Source organism: Alligator mississippiensis, chromosome 7 (assembly GCF_030867095.1).
Source record: "Alligator mississippiensis isolate rAllMis1 chromosome 7, rAllMis1, whole genome shotgun sequence".
NCBI lineage: Eukaryota > Metazoa > Chordata > Crocodylia > Alligatoridae > Alligator > Alligator mississippiensis.
Genome location: NC_081830.1, coordinates 75326829 through 75351396, shown reverse-complemented (window position 1 = coordinate 75351396; position 24568 = coordinate 75326829). Strand labels below are relative to the sequence as shown.

The 24568-nt window shown below is 41.9% G+C and overlaps 1 protein-coding gene across 4 annotated transcripts in view; it reads left to right on the top strand.

The window, feature by feature from the left end:
- The window catches only part of TNIK (TRAF2 and NCK interacting kinase), a 328040-nt gene that overhangs the window by 209003 nt on the left and 94469 nt on the right, over positions 1 to 24568 (top strand). For all 4 annotated transcript variants that reach the window (XM_059731143.1, XM_019500863.2, XM_059731144.1 and 1 more), the window contains exons 5-9: positions 730 to 840; positions 3863 to 3953; positions 6536 to 6666; positions 16293 to 16347; positions 17124 to 17202. In XM_059731143.1, the coding sequence (XP_059587126.1) occupies positions 730 to 840; positions 3863 to 3953; positions 6536 to 6666; positions 16293 to 16347; positions 17124 to 17202 (467 nt within the window). The remainder of the gene's footprint in view (positions 1 to 729; positions 841 to 3862; positions 3954 to 6535; positions 6667 to 16292; positions 16348 to 17123; positions 17203 to 24568) is intronic.

The following is a 24568-nucleotide window of genomic DNA, read 5'->3' as shown; positions in this document are numbered from 1 at the left end:
GTTTTGAGAATGATACTCAAATCCATGCCCTCTTCCTGGAGGTCTTTATATTTGCTTTTATAGACCAGTGTAAACAAATGAAGTGTGACAGAGAAGTATGCAGTCTAACCTGAAGCAACTCTAGCAACAGTGCATCAACAGCATCCTTTGGGAGAATATAACAAAACCTAACACAGTACACTATTAAGAGAGGTTTACTCATACAGAATGCAGTAAGAATGGAAATGAATTCACAGAACTGGAATTATAGGAAGAAATCTCACCAATTTAAGGGTATCTATATACGAAGGATTTTAAAGCAAGAGCTAAGTCTGGAATACCTATAACTAGAGAGATAAAGTTAGCCATATGTACTTTGTATGGACTGATACAATACTAGACTCCTTTTCAGGAACATAGAATGTATAATATTGGGATTTGAGACTTTAAAACTGCTAGTATTTTTCATTGCTTTTCAGTAATGAATTTATTCCAGTTTCTTCTTTTGATTTTTCTGGGGGAGAAGGGTGGGGTACAGGCTTTTCAAGCCTTCCAGTTTCTTTTTTTAAACAAATAAAAACTTGCAAGTTAAAAATGGATAGATGTAAAATTATTTAATGATCACTTTCTGTTGCAGTGGCATTGCACCATAAATACATTTTCAACTGCAGTGTTCTACATTGGGTTATTGCAACCCAGAGGATGCTTTCAGTTTAATTACAGTAATTGCACTTTTGTTTCCTTTGCCAGCTGGTGATGGAATTCTGTGGTGCTGGCTCCGTCACTGATCTGATCAAGAACACAAAAGGGAACACTTTGAAAGAGGAATGGATTGCATACATCTGCAGGGAGATTTTACGGGTACGTGTCCGTGTCCAAAGTGAGCTCCTGTCATTCTAAATGTCACCCGCTGGTTTAAATAGTCAATTTTTACACGTAAAAGACAAAACTTATAAGATGGCTCTTACGGTGTTATGGTTGCTGTTTGGCATAGACTAGAACTTCTTAGGTGCCTGTAGATGTGAATGATTGTATGATGTATAATACATAAGTGCTACTTACTGATCCTTAACTCCATTTAGTCTTACTTTTCACCCTGTTCTGCCCTTCCACAAAAATATAATTCCCTGTTTAATATTAATAGGCACAAAGATGCATTTAAATTAGAATTATGTTTTCAATTAACAGAAATGAATGGCCTAATAAAGTCTGCAGAAGGGAATCTGTGTTATAAAAAGGCATTTTATTAAGCACCCACTCAAACACAGCATCAGTTTTATTTTTCAATTTGCATGGTGTGTCTAGCATAAGTGAGGATGTTGAAGTTTTTATATTGGTAAGATAAGAGTTTGAATGTCATAGGCATGCCGTTACGCCAGTGTTCCATAGTAGTGAGATATGTCTTCCTGGTATGTAGTTCATCTATAGTTAATGCTGCCTTATTCCTGAAGTCAGTCTGTGATTACAAGGGAATAATTTTATTATTGTTTTCTTTGTTTAAAAATCACAAATTCTTTGATAAAAATTGCAGATTGTTTAATTTAAAACCCCAGGATCCACAATTAAAATGAAACGCAACTGTTTACATATATTAGGCTGTGCAGAACTTCAGTTGTTGATTCAATTCAGCGGAGATTCAGCTCAATTCGGCAGCCAAATCTTCGAATCCAAATTGAATCAGGAGACCCTTTAATTTCTCCAGATTGGATTGGAAACCTCCAAATCAGTTTGGAGAGATTTGATGATTCGGCCATAAACACAGCTTTAAATGTTTTTTCTACATACCTCAAGGTACCAGGTGGCTCATATTAACACTGAGGTGGTGGGGCAGATGGAGCATCCCATGTGGTGGGGGATCCCCCAGCGCTCTCAGCGGTGGACCCAAAAGCGGACCAGAAGCACTTCCGGTCTGCTTCTGGGTCCTCCACCGAGCTCCCCTCCCCCCGGTGTGCCAGACACTGTGCTCTTGTGGGACACTTCATCCACCCTGCCATGTCGGCATTCACAAGCCACTCCTGGTACCTCGAGGTATGTAGAAAAAATATTTAAAGCTGTCTATGACCAAATCGCTGATTCTCCAAATCAGCATCAGATCTTCAGGTTCTGATTCGGCCGAATTGAATTGGGACAGTGATCCAAATCAGTTAATCGAATTGGGTCGAATCTGAATCAAATATGACCCACTTGGCACACCCCATATGTATATGTATCAATTGCACACAATGTTTTGTTGATATATTTACAATTTTAAAGCAATTGGGAAGCCAACCAGTGCCTCAGTCACTATAATAAAAAAAATCCTAAGTATCTATACACTTGGTATTTGATTTTAGATTTTTTATCGTGGAAAATCGGAGCTTCCCCTACCTCCTTTGCTCATTAGGATGCAGATCCAGGCCCCTCATGCCCTTGCTTATTTACAGTAAACACCACCATCTCCACCAACACTCTCAATTTGATATGCACAACAACAGGCACTAGTTTATCAGCTGTTGTACTGACATTTCTTTCAGTCTTGGGAAACCACAGCTACACAGGCTCAGTTTAACTGAACTGGCAAGCCTTTTTCTTCAAACAGGCCTCCCTGTGAGTCGGAACCTAGCCACTGTTAGATGGGGAGGCTCAGTTTCTAGCTGGGTGTTGCATAAGCTCCGCTTCCTTTGTAGTCATACTTCGAGGGAGCTATTTCTTGACCTGCAGGTCATAAGGCTTATTGAGAAGGTGCAGGGGAGGAAAGACCTACTTAGCATTTAATTCTATCAGTACCTTCATCTTGCCTCTGTAACGAGCAGGACCTAAGAAATATTGCTTAAGAATTTGAAGGCATGTTGCGATTTTATCACACCTTGGGTTTGATATTGCACAGCTGAAGTCAGTGGAGGCATTGCTGTTGACTTCAGTGTACCAAGGATCAATGGACAAGGGCCTAAAACTAGCAGTAACGCAGTTAAGAATTGGTATGCAGTAAGGAATCTGCATCTCTCTATAAATTGTTCCATGGAGTCATCCCAAGGTAACAAGCGTAAAATGACTAATAACTGCCAGCAGTGATAGCAGAAATTATTTTCTTTTTAAAATATGAATGTCTAATATGAAACGTAAAACCAACACAAAATTAGTTTTTAAAGTAATCCATATTTTATTGGAGTGGCGATATAGGTGGATATTACTTTTAATCTCTGAAATAGTAAATGGATGAAATAAAAATGCAGGTTGCAAAAAGAAATTAATGAACAAATAAAAAAACTCACAACAGAAAGCTAGTTTACCTCTAGTCTTCAAGATGGGCTTTTAATATGAGCTATATCTCTATTAGTTTTATGTACATGTTCTGGTACTTGTATTTGCATGGTTTTCTTTTAAATGAGGCTTTTTATTGCATCAGAACACCATTTATTGGACCAATATAACAAGAGGATTAGTATTTCAGTTCAAAGAGATGTGAAATACAGAGAGAGAGAGAGAGGGAGCAAGTGCCAAATTTTCAGTTATTTCTACTACACAGATGGCTCCCTAAGGCAAAAAACAGGCCCATAGATGGAAAAACATAGCCATAGTTATCAGGGTGTTGGGGTTAATACAGATTCCTGAGGAAACTGAATGCTTGACCTACTCCTCTATAGAATTTTTGGCTGCTCTTATTCATGGTATAAAACATCTACTGTGATGCACATAGTAAATAAACGGGTGTTTCATTTTCATGGGATGTAATTCCAGAATGGAATGTGAGACATTATTTTGAATGTATAATAAAAAAAGGGTTTTGAAAGTATTAATTCCAACTGTGAATCTCCCATTTTGCTAGCTAATTAGATGGGGAGGAATGTTACAAATTAATTCACTTTGAATTTGAGCTTTTCTAACCTTTCACTGATTTTTCTAGGGTTTGAGTCATCTACACCAGCACAAAGTAATTCATCGAGACATTAAGGGCCAGAATGTATTGCTGACAGAAAATGCAGAAGTTAAACTAGGTAAGAATGGATGAGATGATTTGGAGAATGTAAGGAAGTCTGGAATTATCCTGACTCGAATATTGGAATGAAATTAGTAAGGACGGTGTAGCTGATTTGTCACTTTTCAGAATGGGGATAGACCTGGGCATCTGCTATATTTACTGTGTTGTGCTGGATTCATTAAAATGATCTTGAGTCTTGACGAAATACTATGTACTACATTGTCAACAGGTGCTGGCTGACAGCTAAGTCCAAAAAAATCACGTGCACCTACTTTGCTGAGTTCCATTCTTAAATTTGGACATATAATCTGGGTAGCTGTGCACCCATACATACATATTTATGTTCATTTCTGCATATGGCTCTAAGCTCTTTAAATAGAAAATCTTCAAGTACATATTTTTACTCTGGACCTATCATAGTGTTTCCCATATCTCAGAAGCCATCTCTCGCACATAGCTGATATAGACAAAGAAATCTAACATTGCTTCAAATGTGCAATTGCGGCCTTCGGACACCTGAGGAAATGGGTGTTCAAAGATCATGGCATCAGATCTGAAACCAAGCTCATGGCTTATCAGGCAGTTGTAACTCCCTCCTACCCCCCTCCTTCCCAACCCCCCTTACTGTACAGAGCTGAGATGTGGGTAGCATACAGGAAACACTTCAAGTTGCTGGAGAAGTACCAGCAATGCTGCCTGCAGAAGATCCTTGGATTCCAATGGAAAGAGAAACATGCCAACATTAGTGTCCTTTCGCATGCAAGCACCAAGAGCATAGAGGTGATAATCGTTGGACATCAACTTTGCTTGACCAGCCACATTATCCAGATATCTGACTCAGGACTCCCAAAGCAAGCTTTATTCTCCAGCTCAGTCAAGATGCATGCTCAAGGGGAGGGCAGAGAAAGCATTTCAAGGATGTCCTCAAGGCCGCATTGAAAAAATGCAACATTGACATCAATTCATGGGAGGCTATCGCCCAAGACTGTCCCAAGTGGAGGAAGAGCCTGCTGCAAGGATATCAGTACTTTGAAGCCTTATGACAACAGCAGGAGGCGGAAAAGTGGGACAGCAGAAACAGCATTTTGTGGGCTGAACCAAGAACCCAGAGCCATCCACCCCGCATGGAAAAATATGCCTGAGCTGCAACAGTCTCTTGACCCCAGATAGGCTTCATCACCCATCTTTGGGTCCACAGATAAGACGGTCATGGAAGACGGTCATCTTCGACTGCAAGGGATTGACGTTTATGATGATCATAATGTCTGTTTCAGATTTAAGTTGAGGAAGATTTCATCACAATCCCATTGAACAATCATTCAATCAAACAATCTTTAATTGTTTTAATGTGTTTTCTCTTTGTTGGTGCCACGCTCAACATATTGAAAAAAATTCAGTTGGAAGACTGGTTCTGCATTCCTTTTCAAGTGTTACAGTCACCCATCACAATACTGCTGTTGTTCATATCCCCTCCCCACATCACTGTAGTGAAGAAGACAACAGAGAAGACAGTTTGCTATTAAGCACAGATGACACAAGGCTCAGTTGTTCAGCACCAGTATCTTAAAGCTTCCTTCTGGCAACTGTAATTTGTGCCACTGACATAAAGTGCCTTAAAGAGCTTAAACAAGTGGAGAATCAGATTTAGTAGAGTTTTCTTTTACTACTAAGTCCCTTACTTTATCCCAGAAAGGAAATTCCATATTAGGTGATGGTAGAGCTGGCTTATCCAGGTGTAATCACTCTCACGAGGGGGTGCAGGCACGTGGCTGTGGTGACTCAGTTTCCCCAGCAGCGCAGCAGTTCAACTGCAGAGTACAAACAAGTCAGATCTATGTATACCCATGGGCATAAGAACCGCAATCTGTAATATAACCCACCAAACCCTGCATTGAAACCTGATAACAGTTCAACTCAGCTGCCTGGGTCTGGTTTTCCTGGGCTTGGAGTGGCCTTGCTTCTCTCTGCTTAACCCTTCACAACCCAGGGGCAAGGGTTTCACAGGTTTATGCTGGTGGAGGTTTCCACTCAAGGAAATTCTCTAGTGCAAATTTCTAGCCATTTGTAAATTGTGCAACACAGAGTAGACCAGAGAATCTGACCCATAGTGTTTTCTCATCAATTAAATTACAGTTGCTGTGGTCCTTTGTCTTCAGCTTTTAATTTTCTTGGTTGAATATATCTTGTCACTTCCATGAATAGTATTAGTAAAAGGAGAATTTCCTTAATTCATGTGGAATAGTACAGAAAAAGCTGTTGTTTGTTTCTGTTTTTAACCCTGTTTTCCAGTAGTGCTGGGGGTTGTGCTCTCATCTCACTACACCCTGGCAATGAGGAGCAGATGATTTGTTCCCAACAGTACTAAAAGAGAGTCAAATTCATCCTCAGTAGAGCTCTACTGAAATCAATGCAGTTCAATTAAGGAAGACTTCGGTTCAGTGTCTCTTTACTGAATGTACACAATGAATAGACAGTCTGCATGAACTCAACCTGAGTTTGGAGTGTTTTCCTTCTTCATACTTTTGAGCTGCAATGTATCTTTTAGTTTTGGTTCCCTGCCTTAAGATGACATATTGTTTTTTCTTTTTTGATGCACAGTGGATTTTGGTGTCAGTGCTCAGCTTGACAGGACGGTGGGAAGAAGAAACACTTTCATTGGAACTCCTTATTGGATGGCCCCTGAGGTCATTGCTTGTGATGAAAATCCAGATGCCACTTATGACTTCAAGGTACCTAAAGAAGCACCGTCATATTTATTTGCTTGCTACAAAGTAATATTTATGAGGTCTAAAAGCATTTACTAAGATGTCTGAATTAGTCAGGGTATTAAAACAAGCAGAGATTTAGGAAGAAAATTTCTCAGATTAGGGGATTTTTTTTCTTTTAGATTGATGCTGTTAGCATTTGAATTTAGGATCATGATGATAGACATGATGAAGCTTGAGCTGAACATAAATGTCAGCTGGGTTACATCCCAGCACCAACAAAATGAATTGTCTGGAATTCGATTAAGTATTTTGGCAGTTTCTCAAAGCTTGGAAGTGCAAAGGAAAGTGCAGAATCCTCTGCCTTTCACCCAACAGGTTCTGAGATGTCTGGTCTAAGGTGTTCTCTGTTGTGTTGTCCAAACACTTAAGTCTTTCCCCAAGCTCTAAAAGGTATGGAGGAGGTCCCCTATGTACTGTTTTATACTTATTTTCTGTGCTGTGTGCTTTCTTGTGTTTCTTTCTGGAGGGTACTGTCACAACAAGAGGAAATCATACAAATCATAGAGAAGTAGAACTGGCAGGGACCTTCATAGATCATCTAGTCCAATCCCCTGCCTATGGTGAAATGGAAGTTTTAACTCCAAATTGCCATGTTGATGCTGCTTTCTTGATGCCCTCGGGAATGGTCCTGTGTGGCATGCACCCAACCCAGGAATAAAGCAGTGAAGCAGTTCTGGGGGTGTCCCGCTGTCACTCTAGCGCTCTCTGTTTCCAACATGCTCAAAAACACCAGCAAGAAGAGTCCCCAGAGCAGTTCCACTGCCACATTTTTGGGTATGATGTGCAGCATGGGAGCAGGTGAATGGGTATGCTTCTCAATGGTGCTCCCCAGGGCAGTCATTTACCCAGTCCCCTTTACTCTTGGACAGTCATTTACGCAATAAATTTCCCAAATTTCCACTTCAAAAACCTGACGTAAAACTACAAAGCCACTGAGAGCACCCTGTAAGATGCGGGAGGGCAGGGAACAACTACAGGCAGACCTGGACAGATTGGACAAATGGGCAGAAAACAATAGAATGCGATTTAACAAGGAGAAATGCAAAGTGCTGCACCTAGGGAGGAAAAGTCCAGCACACCTACTGCCTAGGAAATGATCTGCTCGGTAGCACGAAGTGGAAAGGGATCTCGGAGTCCTAGTGGACTCCAAGATGAACATGAGTCATCAGTGTGACAAAGTCATCAGCGAAGCTAGCTGCACTTTATCGTGCATCAGCAGATGCATGTCAAACAGAACCAAGGAGGTGATACTTCCCCTCTATCAGGCACTGGTCAGACCGCAGTTGGAGTACTGCGTCCAGTTTTGGGCACTGCACTTCAAGAGGGATGTGGAGAACCTGGAGAGGGTCCAGAGAAGGGCCACTCGTATGGTTAAGGGCTTGCAGGCCAAGCCCTATGAAGAGGGACTAGGGCACCTGGACATCTTCAGCCTCCGCAAGAGAAGGTTGAGAGGCAACCTTGTGGCTGGCTATAAATTCATCATGGGGGCGCAGAAGGGAATTGGTGAGGCTCTACTCACCAAGGCGCCCCTGGGGGTTACAAGAAATAATGGCCATAAGCTAGCAGAGAGCAGATTTAGATTGGACGTTAGGAAGAACTTCTTCACAGTTCGAGTGGCCAAGGTCTGGAATGGGCTCCCAAGGGAGGTGGTGCTCTCTCCTACCCTGGGGGTCTTCAAGAGGAGGTTAGATAGGCATCTGGCTGGAGTCATCTGAACCCAGCACTCTCCCCTGCCTACGCAGGGGGTTGGACTCGATGATCTGTTGAGGTCCCTTCTGACCCTAACATGTATGAATCTATGATGCCATTAGTAAAATCAGAGAAGACAAGGACACTGCCAATGTCTTGCTTCTCCAGTGACAGGGAAGTAGCTGGTTAATATATGCTCTGAAGAGTGCAACTACCTGATGGTATTTCCAAGGGTATGCTATGTTATCATTGTCCAAACTCATGCATTAGTCAGAAACAGAAACTTTAAACCATTCAGGTTGCAGTTCAAACAAAAGTCAGTCAGTTCTGGTAGTTAGAGGAAGTCAAGGCTCTAGTACTTTTTTCATGATCATGACTTACTTTAACATAAGGCAAGCTGTTCAGAGATGAATGTCTAGAACTTTCCACTAATTCTGGTTGCCTCACTTCATGGTGTTTAGCTCAAAGTGTTTAGGATCTGATTTTTAGCAGAGCTGAACACCCTTTGCTTCTAATACATGCTTTATCAACATTGCAGAAATCCCCTGAGATGTCTTGAACTAGGCAAAATTCATAGATACTTAAAAATAAACCTAAAGCTTGTTGTGCCTCAGTTAGCTGATGCCACATCCCAGGAGGTCACGGGCTGAATTAATGTTTGTAAACTACTTTGAGATTCTTTGTTACAAGGCCACACAGAAGAACAGACATTTATTAGACACACAGCATGTGCAAACATTTCAGCAGTCTGACACAACATTACAGCATTGATCCATGTTTATTTGACCTACTGGAAAAAATAAAGTAGAACAAAAAAGTCTTGAAAATATCATATGTTGAAGTCTGCCAGCCAGTACCTCAACTGATGGTTTTCTTGAGAGCAGCTGCCTAGCCTCAGAATTCCTCCTTTTAGCCCCAAGGTGACTTATCTGCAATGTGTGCCGGAAGTGGCATGGTCAACCTCTGTGTACAACTCATGACAGATCAGGAAGGGAGCAGAGAGAACAGCAGCAGGTGGGGCAGGAGAAATGCTGGGATCAGTGTGCCCCTTGGGGTGAGTGCAGGGATTAGGTCAAAACAGGTTGGCCCCCAGTGCTTCAGCCTATATAAATTGTTACCAATAAATGCACTTGCAAATAGTTTGACCTGCGATTATTCAGTCTTCTTTGGTTAACCACTACAGCATGCCTTTGGTTAAGGCTACCAGGCACTCTTTCATATAGGGTTCATTTAAGGAACATTCTTGACTTTTTAAGGAGTAACCCACAATATCTGCTTGTGGCATATTCTTGTGTAAGCATTTTAGCTCAGCTTACAAAGCTTTCTGGGTGTTTTCAGTGATTCTTTATGGAAGACATGCTGTGTGCCTACTGGCTGAGTAAAAAGGAGCAGCATAGAACTTAACTTCTTGCATATCTTTACACTAAAACAACAGCATTTCAAGGAATGGCTGCTTAAGTGGTGTGGGTTTGGTTTCACCAAAATGGGCACAGGGAACTGTAAATTTTACAGTTCCTTGTATCCCTGAGAGAGAATATTCCCTCCGGCAAAAGATACATGGTGTTTCTATCACCTTCACTTGGAGATTTCCAGTGTGGGAGAGCAGTTCTATTCTTTAGCTACCATCATATAAGAACCCATCTCTCTCTTCCCCTACCCCCAAACAGAGTGTACTGTTGATGCACTGAAGTTAGCAGTTCTCCAGGCTTCACTGGCCCTTTTCAGCCAGCACGGCTCCACTTCCCCAAAAAAACAAATCATATCTGCTTCTTGCCATTGCAGTCTCTTATCTGGCTCAGAACAGGTTTCCAACAGCTGAGACTAGCCCGGGATTGTAAGACTAAGTGGTTCAATTGTAAGCCTGACTTTTCCCCTTGAAATGCTTTACATTTTCTGGCTTGCCAGCACTAGCAAGATACCCTGTCAAATTTTGTATTCCTCCTCCAGTCTGGAGAGGCTTAATTCCCATAAAGCAGTCAGTCACTGGAATGAGAATGTGGAATTCCAAGATGTGTTATTGTTGTTTAAGAATCATGGGTTTATATCTTCATAGCCAGCTTCCTATCCTCAGAAATCCCTGAAGTTCTTTTCTTCTTCCAAAATAACTAGAGCACTTAATATTCAGTAGAGTGATGAGCAGTGGCAGGGATCAGAGTTCTTCCATTGTCCTCAAAGATCAAACCTTCTTAGCAAACTAGATGTTTTGTCTCTGAAGTTGGTATTAACCAGAGCTTTTTTTTTACTCTGGATGTAAAACAAAAGACTGATTGCCACTGACACTGAACTGCAAGATGTTTTCAGAGCCCATTGAAATGTGTGGGCCACTGGACTCTACTACAGATGCAGGTTCACAGTATTACAGCTGATGCTCTAGATGCAAAGTGAAGGAAAATTGCAAATGACAGTTTTTTTTAAAAGGATGCAAATCAGGTGTTATTAGATTTGTTCAAATGGCTTAAGATAATAAATACAAAAAACTGGAATAATATACAGTAAAAAGAGGAACCCACTAGTTTTCATCCATCAGACAAAAAAAAGCCTCTGATCATTCTGTTTTCTTAGTTGAAGTGAGCTGACTCTGTTATATACAGAATGATACAGCAAATACCTTGCAAAAATAAACCGCACCACAAAGGACGAATTTAAAACCCACACTGTTGAGGGTATTTTCTACTTCCTCCTAGCAGTTCCTCCTTTTTTGTTTATAAAGATCTTTTCAATGTATACAGTATCCAGGGAAACCAAGGTCATTTACCCTTCTAAAATGAGATAATGCAAATATATAAGCCTGTTTTCTCTTTGCCAGGTGGACTTTCCTAACTTAAATACAATTTGAAAATCATTATAAATTGTGCATTTTCTGGTGAGTTGTTGCCATCCTTGCCAGACCTATGGAGAAGAGAATTTCTTTTTAAACTTCTTAAAGATTGTTTGGGGTTTCTGTCTTCTCTCTAGACTAGGGTGTCTCCCACATGCACTCCACTCATTCATTCTCTCTGACTCAATTTCCTCAGCATATTGCAATGAGCTTCTGAGTCAGGAAAAGGAAGCCAGCTGAAGAAATCTAAGGGCATATGTACATTGCCTTGGTACTTTACTAAGGAGAGCTGCAGTGAAGCATACTATGCCAAAATTGAGGTGATGTAGCTAAATTAGTAGAGAGAGAGAGAGAGAGCTTGTTGGCTTGCATCCAGCACTGCATTAAGCCTGCTATATTACTTCCAATTTGAAAGTAGCACACATTCAACAGGTACAACGTGCCTTGCTCAGCTGTAGTATGGTACTGAGATGGTAGAGAATACATCTTCACTTACCCAGCATTTCTTGGGTTCTGTAGAATTGGTTGTCTCCTTTTAAGTTACTTGCCCAGCTATCTGATCACTCCCTGATATGAAACTAATAACTCCAAAAACCTGCCTTGGAAAGCCTTCCCTTGCCCACTCTGTGGCCCTTGGGTTTTGGAGAGGTAGTTCACAAGGGAAAAATGGAGGAGAGGAAGGACAAAAAGGTGTTTCAGGTATGTGACAGGGGAATGAGTAAAGGAAAATACAAGGGGGAGATGAAGGAAGGGGAAGCACAAGAGGAAAAGCAGACCAAGAAGGAGGAATTACACCATTGCTAGTAAGGCCAGGAAAATTCTAAGCAAATACAAGGAGGCCAGCATTTGAAGACAATGTCTCATAAACAGCCTCTGAGAACGTTACAGGAACATAGTTTTTAAGAGACAACATTAAAATATATCCCCAATGTTTCCAGTGAAAATTAGTTTGAGCTGTAGTTGAAACCCCATCTCTATGGGGAAAACAGTTTGTGCTGACCCATCAGGTTTCTGCAGGTACCACTGTATTATGTTGTTGACTTCTTATCTGCAACAGTTTTAATTTTTTGTGGTTGAAGGAAGCCTTTTAATTCACCTATATCACCAAAGTGACCTTGACTTCTTATTCTGATGCCTCAGGACAACCAAAAAAGCTGTTAAGTCATGGCCTGCCCAAAAAAGACCCAGTAGATATGGGCCACTTGAGGAGCCGTCACAGGAGTGTGTGGGGAGGTGACTTTCATAATGACATTTGTGATCACTGGTTTCATATCAATGAGAAGAAGAAATTAACTTAATGGAGTACAGAGTAGAACTTGCGTACCAAAAGGGGCCAGGCACTGAGGTGGCTGCCAATGGACTCTTCTTACTGGAGTGGATGACTGTACCTGAAAGTGCGCTCCACAGCAGTGCAGAGGAATCGATAGGAAAGCTCTTTGGCTTTACTGTAGCTGAATCTCTTCCTGGTGCCAGCTGGCTACTGACCAACCTGGGAGATGCCTCTGAAGCTGTACTTTAGATGAAGGCACTGAAATTAGTCTGTGTTCTGTTTTTAATACAAATGGTGCTAGGTTATTAATCATAACAGCTCTACCTACGCAGTGTCTGGAATAATGCATTACCCAACTTTTCCAAAAATAAGTTGTACCATGGCCATTAAGGAAACTTGCCACTTTCTTTCTCTATCCATCTTTCTCTGCTGCACATGCACTCCCTTTTTCTCTTCCCCATCTTGTAATGGGTTAAGTATTTTCTCCTGTATATAAGGACTTGAAGTTGCTTGGAGATCTGGTAATGGATCTAAAAGCTTAAGCAGAATGTTAGTGACTTCTGTACTCTCTAGCCCAGGCCTTTGGCTCATAGCTGACAAATTATTTCTGGTGAGAAGCAAGAAATATGAATATTGCTACTTGCAAATGGGAGTATCCCAAGAGAAGTGATACAAATATGATATCAAATGAACTTCCAAAAAAATCCTCCCCCATTGCTCTAGATGTTGTGGAATAAAAGGGAAATTCACAGCTCATATGTTTCTCAGCATGGCAAAGGTTTAGAAATAAAGTACATGGAGGTGTTTCTTTCTCAAAGAAATGTTGCTCTTTTATCTCCTGTTAAATCAACCAGGTATACTTCAAAAGATAAAACAGGGGGAGGCCTCATATTTTTACTCTGTCCTTAGAAGCCTGTTTCCCATGGGCACTATATTGAATCCATTTATGTATAATCAAATTTTAACTAGGAAGTCTGCACCTATCAATTGAGTATATAGATTTTGCTGAGGGCCAAAGTAATATGCTTAGGGTATGTATAATCCCCTCAGGGGCCAAAGTATCCATTGAACCTGAAGCCTGTAATACTGAAGTCCTGCCAGGAAGAATTACAGGAGAGCCATGATGTTACAACTTGTTGTGATGCCCAGTCATTTGGTGCAGTGCAGTGTTAAGTTAGTTGTCATTTAGAGGGCAGCCTTGTGCTGCCCTCAAGATTAGAGTGCAGCCGTTGGCCACTGGTGCATCTATTCAAGTCCAGCATGTTTCAGCTGTAACACAAAGGCATCTCTGAGAACTCCAAATTTCTACATAACCAGCTTTGTTGGATCTCAGTCCAATCCCTGTGGAAATCACTGATATTGGTATTTCATCTTAGTGTCCATACCACACACCCATTGCATACAGCTCTTCAGTCTTTACAGCCTAAGCAGAGAAATTAAGGATTAAATGGACCTAAATTAGTTCCCTCTTCTCCCCCAGCAGAGACCTCTCCTAGTAAGGGATGAGATGTGTGTGAATGAAAGAGACTGGGACTGAGCAGTTACAGAGCTACTGCTGGAGTAGGATTTGGGACAAGCAAGAACCAAGATTAGACTTAGAAGCAAAGTGAAGTCTTAGCTTTAGCAAGGTGGTAAGAGTGACAGCATCCTGCTCAGTGCTTTTGTGGCTGACTCTTGAGAAAGGGGCAGGGTTTCTTATGGGGTATGGCCAAACCTGGTTACCTCTTCCCAAGAGTGTGGTTAGTCAGATATACTGGTTTCTTTGTATGTGCTCATTGCAAGATTTGGACTTTCCCATCTCCTGAAATCCTTACCTGTGGGCGGACCGGACCAGGGATCAACCTGTGCCCAAAGGGGCATTTGGCATACACAACTCTCTTCCCTTGTGTGGTCATTGATCCAAATCAGTCCACCTCCTTGCAGGCTGCATTACTGTTTCTACCATAGGGGTGGAAAAGGTGATGATGCTCATAGAGAACATCTCTGCAGATGGTCCCTAAATCCAAGATATTCCCTGATATTTGAGGTCAGATTCAGTGCTGCTTCTGTAGAGGGAAGTTGGGGAAAGCCTGCCTCTCAACAGAACCAAATGAAATTTCCTTTCCTGGGCCTTTTCTAGGAAAGGGTAGGAAAAGCAGCTGAAGCAGGAAGGATGCTTGGTCTGCACTTCCAGTTTTTACTGGTCTAAGTAGTCAGTGAAGAGTGAGGGGTTTTCCTGACTCTGTTGTATCAGTAACTCCCTAATGAAGTTGCAGTTATACCAACCTACAGATCTTGTACCTTAGAACTCTTATTGGTTGCCAAACCAGTACTGGCATAAGCACTTCTGACCAGCCGCAGCTACAGCCAAGAAGATTTGCAACATTAACTGTGTTGATACAGATGAAGCAGAAATATAGTTTACTGTAGACAAGTCTGGGGAGATCCGAGTGCCCATACCTGGCCCTACTGCTGACCTCAAGTGACCCCTCTCCCTCAGTCTCCCCATCTGTGAAACAGGAACAGTTATGCTGTATTTTCTCACCTACAACACACCATTCCAACCCCCCCCCCCCCCCACACACACACAAAATACAGTTGCTAGAACTTGGCGGTGTGCATTATAATCAAGGAAATATGGTAACAACAACAATGTTTGTATTTAAGTCTCTGTCAGGGGAAAGCAAAAGTAAAGCTGCACCTGTTGCAGGCAAGGCTTCCTAGCTGCTAGCTGTGGATACTTTCCCTTCCCTTCCCTGCTTCCTGCCCCCCAGTCCAGAGGTGCTCAAAGGAAGATCTTTTTTCTTCATTTCGGCTTTCAAAACAAAGTGTGTATTTTATTTGGGAGTGTGTTGTATGCGAGAGAATATGGCATGATGCTGGCTCATCAGAGCTATGAGGATTAAAAAAAAATTATAAATATGTATGAAGATTTCAGTTATGACTATAAGCGTGCCATGCATCTGTATGATCTGGCCTGCAGGTCAGTATGATCTGTTTTGCAGGTTTTGAGTCCATCCTAAGGACATTTCCTACTAAAAGCCATGAAAGTTTTTCCTGAGTTACAGCTTCTGGTTTTGTCAATAGAAAAGCTTTAATCAATGGGGTTTCCAACTTGGCCTCTTTCACAGACATAAAAAATTCCAATAAAAATGTTTCAGATGTTGTAAAATAATAAAAGGGGTTCAGACAACACTGCAGAGGTTGGTATGAGTTGAACAATATAGGGAAAAAGCGAGAGAGAGAGAGAGAGAGAATCTATAGAGATTTGTGGGAGCACATTTGTATCTCATTGACTTCCTATTTGATGTCAATGCCTCTCTCTGGAGAGTCCAGCTGTGCTTTGTATCTGCATGGCCCATTACTGCCTTGGTCCAGTAAGGTTGCATGTAGAGGTTCACATGAGTTTGAAGCTGCCACAAGCTGGAAGTGTGGGAAACAAGTCAGAACAGAATTGCCCAGCAAGGCTGCTGAACTACTGTGCGTCTGTGGGTTTGAATTTTACACTTGAAAGATTTATTCATTTATTATTGAAAGAGGATCACATTGGATTATGTGGCTTTGGATTTGCTGATCTCATCGCCGGCAACTTGTTTTTCAGTCATTCAGAAAAAATAACTCCAGTGGGAGGGAAACCCTTGTTCCAAAGCACAAAAAACGAAAGCTTCTGATCTGGGAGTTCAAGGACTTATGATTTGAAGCATGATATGGATTTTTGGTGTTAGAAACCTTTCCCATGGAGTGCCATGCAGTACCTCTTAGCTGACTCTACATCATTATACAGTTCTGATATGCTGGATATTTCCCTATGTTGTGCGTTCTCTGTTTCAGAGTGACTTATGGTCTTTGGGGATAACAGCCATAGAGATGGCAGAAGGCGCTCCTCGTAAGTAAATGCACTGCCTTGCTTTCACTGTTGTTGTATTGATTTCTACTGCTGTTTGCATGTACCCATAAACAACACGCCAGAAATCCCACCCCAAACCTTGAGAGGATGCACTAGGGAGCCCAGGGTAATAGTAGGGAAAAAAATCTAGCTGCCATAATAAGCCATGGTGTTTCAGTGAATAATGCACTGAATTGCATTGGGTCTCCATTTCTCCAAACAAAACAGGTATGAATGGTCTGTGGAAAGTATGGATTACTAATAACACTATTATTTTAAAGAACTTCCTTGTGACGTACATAACCAGGCACTGGATTTAGCTGATGCATTTAAGTGGCTCATAAGCTTGGTAAGAATCCTATGGACCTTATGCTAGGACCTGCAGAGAGTCCAGTGACACGAGTATCGCTTCAGTGTACAACACATTCTTAAGCTATCCCTTCTTTCTGTGCCTGTCAGTGCCTTAACAGAAAGCTGTAAAGTTACAAGCTTCAGGGCTAGCCCTTAACTCCAAACCAAAATGCCAGGTGCTCCCTCAATCTTTAGGGAGTTTAGTTCCTACCCACATTAGCAGCTCCAGCCAGCTATAGATCTGTATCACTATTTGGTTTATAGCATATTGGTTGTTCAAAGTCCTCAGTATCATGAGAACTGGAGCCTTTTTAATTCCAGTGAAATCCCATAGGTATCAGTGCTGATGTTTATATATGTTCTATCTTTGAAATGCTCGTTCCTTGTTATTCTCCCTGGTGTATCTAATGCTCTTGTACTTTCAGCTCTTTGCGACATGCATCCCATGAGAGCTCTGTTCCTCATTCCCAGGAACCCAGCCCCTAGACTGAAATCAAAGAAGTGGTGAGTCTTCCAAACTGAAATTTTGATGCTGGAAAGTGTGTGTTTGTAGGGGTTATCACTTATTTTTATTAGTAGTATTAAAAATTCTTTATATAGGTTTAAGGGCCTGGTCCTGTTCCTACTGAAGTCCTTAGCAGAATATCAATGAGCACAAGACTGAGCTTTGAGCTCCTAAGAAAAGAAAGTTTTTATCTCTACATTGTGAGGTGGAGATGCAAGTTGACTTGGAGAGTGAAAGGTTGGGAAGGAGGGAGGGGAAAAACTCACTAATCTTCCCATTTCATAAATGTTGCCATTGGATTTCTGAAGAGGTTTAAGCAGCCTGAAGCCATGTGATGCTTCACTTGGCTCCTACTTCTTCCCAGCGAAGTTCTGTTTTCAAGTGGAAACATTTAGACATGCCAGAAAGGGATAGTTTATCTTGAAGGCTCAGGAATGTGGAGATCTGAACTTAGTTTGGGATTTATTTTAAAATTTTGGAGGAAAGAAAATGTAAAAGTATTTTGAAGAAAACCAGGCCACTTCAATAAAAAAAACTCTTTTTTAAAATAAAAAAGGGGGGGAGGGGAGAAATAAAAAGAAGAATCCCTGAAGCCCAGCAGGTGTTGTGCACTGGACTTTAATTTGCATAGTTTGCTCCTTCCAGACTCAGCAGTGGGTTAGCCCTAACAGACCAGCAGAATTCTTCCACTTCATGTTAAAATACTGAGCGCCAGGGCTGTGGAGTTGGAGGTGAGAGTGTTGTCTTGATGCCTGAAATTCTGCTGCTTCATGTCTTAAGACATAGAAAAAGGGAAGAATGGTTTGAGATGGGTTTTGAAGAGAAATGAGGTCAAAATGGCAGGAATACCAGAGTGTTTTCTGTGCTGCAGAGGGCAGAGATCACAATTCCTTGCTGCACATGAGTTTGAAACAAGAACATCCGAATAACCTCAGGCCCCCTGAAAGGTGCACATAGGATCCAAAATAGGTTATTGAGTTTTGCCAGCTGAATCGTCAACTAATTGGACCTTAATATAATGCCACAGTAAACTGTAGCCACAGTAGCTAGAAGTCTTCACAGAGATGTTGGAACTATATGAACTACATACCCTTTGCACAGCTGCCTTTTGATACTTGCAGCTCTCTTGGCCCAGAATGCAGTCCTGACTCGCACTTTCTGAGGTGCTGCCAATCTCTCACTTCACTTTGCTTGGAATTAGCTGCGATGATACAAAGCTGATTGTAGGATGTTAGCAAGGGGGGTTATTTTTCATGATAATGCATTGTTTATTCATCAAAGGCAATCTGAGCCTCTGAACAGAAGGCAGGCAGATGAAGGAAGAAAGCTCCGAACAAAAACATTTTTCCCCTTTACAATGAAATTGGATTGAAGTAGGAGTTTTATTTTGTTCAACATTCTGATAAGTCATAATCTCTGTCCCTGGAGTATTTTAATTCATGTTGCACAAATGAGAATTATTAGACACAAACCTTCCCTCCTATTCCAGCTAATATCTCTGTGTTTATGTATCTTAACTCTCCCTGCTCTTGAAGTCAGAAATTTGGAACAGTTGTAATAATTGTGCATCTCATGAGTAGGGAAGGTCTTGAACCGACACTGAAGATCTAAATGTCTCCGGACCATGGACTGTTGACAAATTTGCAGCCACCTCATATCTCACATATCACCCCACATTGCTTATGGACACCACTGTCCTGACTCTTAGCAGCACTGACATGACACACTGGAATTTTGATCTAATTTCTGGATCCTTATGGTTAGATTAAAATACTGTTTCTGTAATACTGCATTGTCTTTTTGCTGTTGTTTTCTCTTCCTGACAACATTAATACCTGTAGCCTCTGTTTCTTAAAGAGAAGACTAGGGCTATGTTTAGACTCAAGTCTGGCAGCAGACAGCAGCCGCCATCACATAAAAGGCAATAAAAAGTAATTCTACAAATATGTCAAGAGCAAGACCAAAGAAGCCCATAGGTCCTCCATGGAATGCAGGAGGGAATCTAGTTATAGATGATGCAGAGAAGGCTGAACTATTTAATGCCTTCTTTTTACTTCAGCCTTCACAAACAGGGGTAGCTACCAGATAAGTGCAATTGCCAATAATGTTAGGTAGGGAAGGAGACAAAGAGCCCAGAGTAATGACAGAACAGGTTAGGGATAACTTAGAGAAGCTAGATACCTTCATGTTGGCAGGGCTGGATGGGATGCCCCGTAGGGTACTGAAGAAATTCACTACAGTAATTTTGAAGCCATTCGTTATCCTCTTTGAGAACTTGTGGAGGTCAGGTAAGTTCCCAGATGATTGGAAAAGGGCAAATATAGTGCCCATATTTACAGACTAATCAGTCTGACCTCAGTACCTTGAAAGATCATGGAGTAGGTCCTGAAGGAATCTATTGTGAAGCAGCTAGAGGAAAACAAGGTGATTGGGAACAACCACATGGATTCACCAAGGGCAAGTTATACCTGACCAACCGGATTTCCTTCTATAATAAGGTGACAGGCTCTGTGGATGTGGGGAGAACAGTGGGATGTGATATACCTTGACTTTACCAAAGCTTGTGACACTCTCTCTCTCAACATTCTCATTAACAAGCTAGGGAAATACAGACTAGGCGGAAGTATTGTAAGGTGAATGCAAAACTGGTTGGATCATCATGTTCAACACAGGCATCAATGGCTCAGTGTCTAGTTTGGAGAAGGTATCAAATGGGGTTCCCCTGGGTTCTGTCCTGGGTCTGGTATTGCTTAGTATCATCATTAATGATTTGGGTAATGGGCTTGAGTGCTCACTTAGCAAATCCACAGGACTCAGAGTTGGGTGTCAACAAAATGAGGTGTACTCTGAAAGGACTATTCCACAACGAAACCCCACATATGCTTAGCTGTATGTGTTTTTTAAGTAGTCAGTTTAGAAAAATTCTATTTTGAAGGTTGTTTCTGGCCTGGGAGTGTAGCTTTTTCCCTCTGACTAGATGACAGAGGTCTGAGAAATGTACTGGAGGAAGCTCGAAGCTATACATGTTTTTCAAGGTTTCCTAATGAATTTGAAATTCAGGTGAGGTTTGTGGATAGGTTTCCTTAGGTTCATGCTTCTGGATTCAGCTCAGAGCTGAATGACTTTGAAACATAATAATCTGAAGGGTTTAACAATGTTTTCACCGTAAAACTTAAGTACAAGTCAATAATTTTGACTAAAATTTTGATGTAATACTGGAGCCCAGTCAGTGATGAGCTATGGGTACACAACCCCACAAAGATTTTTTGTCCTGTCTGCTGGGATGCAGGATCTGGACAAATGCTCAAATGTGACCTCTTTCACAAGCACTTAAATCACAAGAGAGAACCTCATATGAGCTTCACTCTCATTTCTGTGCTTTCCTGCCTCAAGGTAAGTAACGTTAAGTGGGCTTAGGACTGTCAGCCTCTCCATATGCCACTATATTCAACCTCATTAAAGCACTAGTGTGAAGATCATTTTTTCCACAGGAAAAAATATGGCTGAAAAGCCCTTGATGGCTGAAGATGAAGTCAGTGAAATGCCAGTGATAAGTGGCAAAGGATTTGGAATCTAGCCTGCTGTCCCAAACAAAAACACTGTTTTCTTGCTGAATCCCTGCACCTGTTTTTGAAATAGTCCTATTCCTATTTGGAATTAAAAGCTGGTTCCTTATAATTTTCTATCTTCTGGTTAAAATCAGCATGAAATGGGAGATTAAATTTCTTCCTCTGAATTTCATAAGCAAATAGAGCTTGACATTTTTGTGCTGTTTGTTTCCATAAACAGTTCATTCCCCCACTAAGAAATGACAAACCTCTCTTTGTTAATGCTAATAGTGGTATTTGCACTGGTTAGGGCACTTTACAGTCAAACATCTTAAAAGGCTTTGCAAACATTTATTCAAGCCACACAGCCCCACGAGCTGGGGAAGTAGCAGTGTCAGTGTTTATATACAGAGGGGAGCTGAGTGACTTGTCCTAAGGTGTCCTAGTGAATCAGAGCCAGACCCATAAACATAAACAACACCCATGCTTTTCCTCTGCAGTGCAGACTTCCAGTGTCTGCTTGTGCCATTCAAGCAGCCCTAGCTACCCAGCAGCAAGTATTGCACTGTGCTACAGTGAGCTTCAGGAGATATTCTGGCTCTGAGCAGTGATGGGCAGAATGGCTGTTGTGTTGCCCTTTTGGAAGGGTGCAGCCATGCAGCCAGCTACCTCTCTGCTGAAGCAGGTCTTCTCCTCCATTCTTCTTTTGGAGAAACTGATAACGGGAAGACCCAAGTCATGAGCAAGCTTTGTGCACTTGCACAAAGTGGCAGTGACTTCTCCCTATGCCCTCTTGTAAACTACATTCTAGCCCTTGAAAACCATTTTAATTTGTACAAGGTGCTGGTGGTTCTTGGCAGGCCTGAGGCATATCTACCATGAATAATACACAAGGGTTGCAAACATATGGGCTCAACTGTTCTGGCATCACTTGACTGCATTATTGCGTGTCTGTGACTGAATAAGCACCAGCAGCCGGCAGCTGTTGTTATACTGTGCTCTCCCTTTCAACACAGTGAGGGCTTACTTTAGCCAGAGCAGGATGAGGCTCAAATAAGGGACTCTTGAATCAAGACTCCGGAATGTTGTTTTGCTCTTTGTCTGTCATTGTCTGGGAGAGTGTCACTGTGGATGAAAGGGCATGTAGACATGCTCAAATACAGTACTGCATATTATTTCAGTCATTCGTAACAACTGAACATTCATCTGCTCCTGTTATTTGCTGTTCCTTCATCAAGGAAGCAGTAGGTGTAGCCAGGTATAGTCCCAGCTATGTGAATTACTCCGTCTTTCATTGTGAATGCAACCATCCTTTCTGACGGTACTTTTTTCTTATCCCCTCTTCCACAGGAGATAGGGGAAAGGAAAGGAGAGGAAACATGGGGAAAGCCTGCTGGTGGGCTGGTTAAATTACTGACTGCCCCAGGTGATCCCAGCTGGGCCTGCTTCTGTTGATCTGCCTTCAGATGAGAACTCAGTGACCTTTTTCTGACTTGAGAGGTAGAGTCCTCTTGAGAAAAGAGTGAAAAGAAAATAGATAAAAGCAGGGAGGCATGAATTCTGGTGGTTTTAAGTACCAACTATTCCTAGTATTTACTAAATTAATCTCTGTAATCTCAAGCAAGTCACTTACCTTCCCTGTCTCATTTCCTGCTTGGTAAGATAGATTTAATTAATTAGAGTTGTGCCAGAAGCATCTGTTTTGCTTCTGGTTATTTTGTGCAAGCAAGACCAGGTCTTTCTTTCTCCTTGATTCCTGCTGGGTTCACTTGCCCATGGTACCACCTTCCTTTCTGCAGCTGAAAGTTGCTATAATCTCAAAGTGAAAATCATGTGAATCTCATGCATTGCATGAGGCTTCCTGTTGGAAACATACAAAACTAAGGGCCAAGCTCTTTGCTTGATTTTAAACTCCTTGACTTCAGTTGTTACACCAGCACATATTTGGCCCTGAAAAATGTGCATGGGTTATGTGTTAAGCCATAAATTGCTGTGCTATGATGGTGCATAGTTATTCTCGTATCTTGTATTTTCTTGAGTACCTAGAGTATCAGTTTAACCTGCTATTTACAGTTCTCGTAGCAGTTCCCAGAAGAGGGTAGGCATTCCATTATGGATGTAGCTGGTTGCGTTGGTCTCAAGTAGAAAGCAGGGTACATTTGCACCTTGTAGACTGACTAATGTAAAGAGAGAGAGTGTATGAATGAGCTTCCACTCACTCATAAAATGCTGTTAAAGGATGTGCAAGGAACATTTTATAAGAAGGAGAGATTTGACTACAAGGGCAGAGGAGAGGGGTGCTAGGACAGTGCTGGGAGATGCAAAACAAAGAAACCATATTAAAAACAAGAAGTCACAAAAACTAATCCAGGTAATGGGATAAGAATCCATAGTCCCTGTTTAAGCCATAATTTACACAGTCTAGTCTGTGGATGATTTCTTGTTCCACAAGTTCCCATTCAAATTAGTTTTTAAAGGTTTGCTACCTAAAAACAGCAACCCTGGGGTCAGTGATGGAAGTATCCAGGGAAGTTAGTGATGTGCCACAGGCCTATGTGTTTGTCTACAGCCAAAGTCAGATCGGTGTTCATTCATTCTTTCACATAGGCGTCACCCAGTCTGTCCAGTGTAGATGGCAGAGGCATACTGTAAAAGCAGGTGATGGTGTATATGATATTGGTAGTTGCAAGTGAACGAACCTCATGTTACAATCCATGTTGTTTTGTCCAGTGATTGTGGTTTATATCAGTGCTAAGGTACAGAAGGCATCTGGATCCGTTGCTAGGCCTGATGCCTCAGTGAGACTGGGAATTAGGTATACCTGTTTCTGATCTCCGGGTTGCTGCTGTTCTTAGTGGAGAAACCTTTAAAATCTCCTCTAAAATGCTGAAGTTTATTGCTTTAAGATCAAAAATCAGGTGAGAGTAACAAGGTTTGAGGCATTCCCCATCCTCCCCCACCCTGAACGAAGCCCAAATCCAGGTCTGGCTGGGTAGCTTCATAACTAGGCGTGTACATTTCACTACAGGCACATGCATATGTGTGGGAAATGTATGCACAGATTATCTTGCTCATGCTGACACAAAGGGAGGCTACTTTTTAACTGCTGTTGTAAGAAACTCCCTTCAAACTTAGACTGGCAATGCAGCACATGCGTTTGATTTACAGCAGAAATCATCAGAACATAATCTGTTCCCCTGATGTTTGTGCTTTGGAGAAAATATGTCATTTGCTTTCTGACTCTTTTTTTTTTGTAGCAGAGCCCAGTGGCATATAGTGCCAACACTTAACTAATTTGCATGTGTATCTCAAAATACGTGCCCCACATGTAAGCAAACTGATTAAAACAGAAGGTGCTAATCCAAGGGAATGCACGGGAACACAAATGAACAAATTACTGGTGACAGGGATAAATGGCCTATTGTTGTAGATGTGTGAATACATTTTGCGGAAGTGGTATTGGGCAGGTGGGTTCCCCTGCCCTTCCTGCTCCCTCTGAGTGTCATCGTGTCCCTCCCCTACCTCCTGCCCCAGCTCAGGAGCAGGTATGAGCGGGGGAACCCTCCAGCCACTGTTGTCCAGGCTGAGCCCAGCACGTATGCAGCCTTGCTGGTTCTGAGCAGAAGTGGCACTGGAATGCCCCAGTACAGTGGGGACAGCAGCAGTGGCGGGGAAGAGAGGGAGTTTTTATCTAGTTTGGGAACTTAAAGTCCCCAGCTGCTACTGCCACAGTGAGGTCTGCCCATCTTGATGGGGTGGAGAGGTATCTGGGAGAAGGGAGTACAGTCACTCCTGCAACACCTCTCAGTGCTCCCTT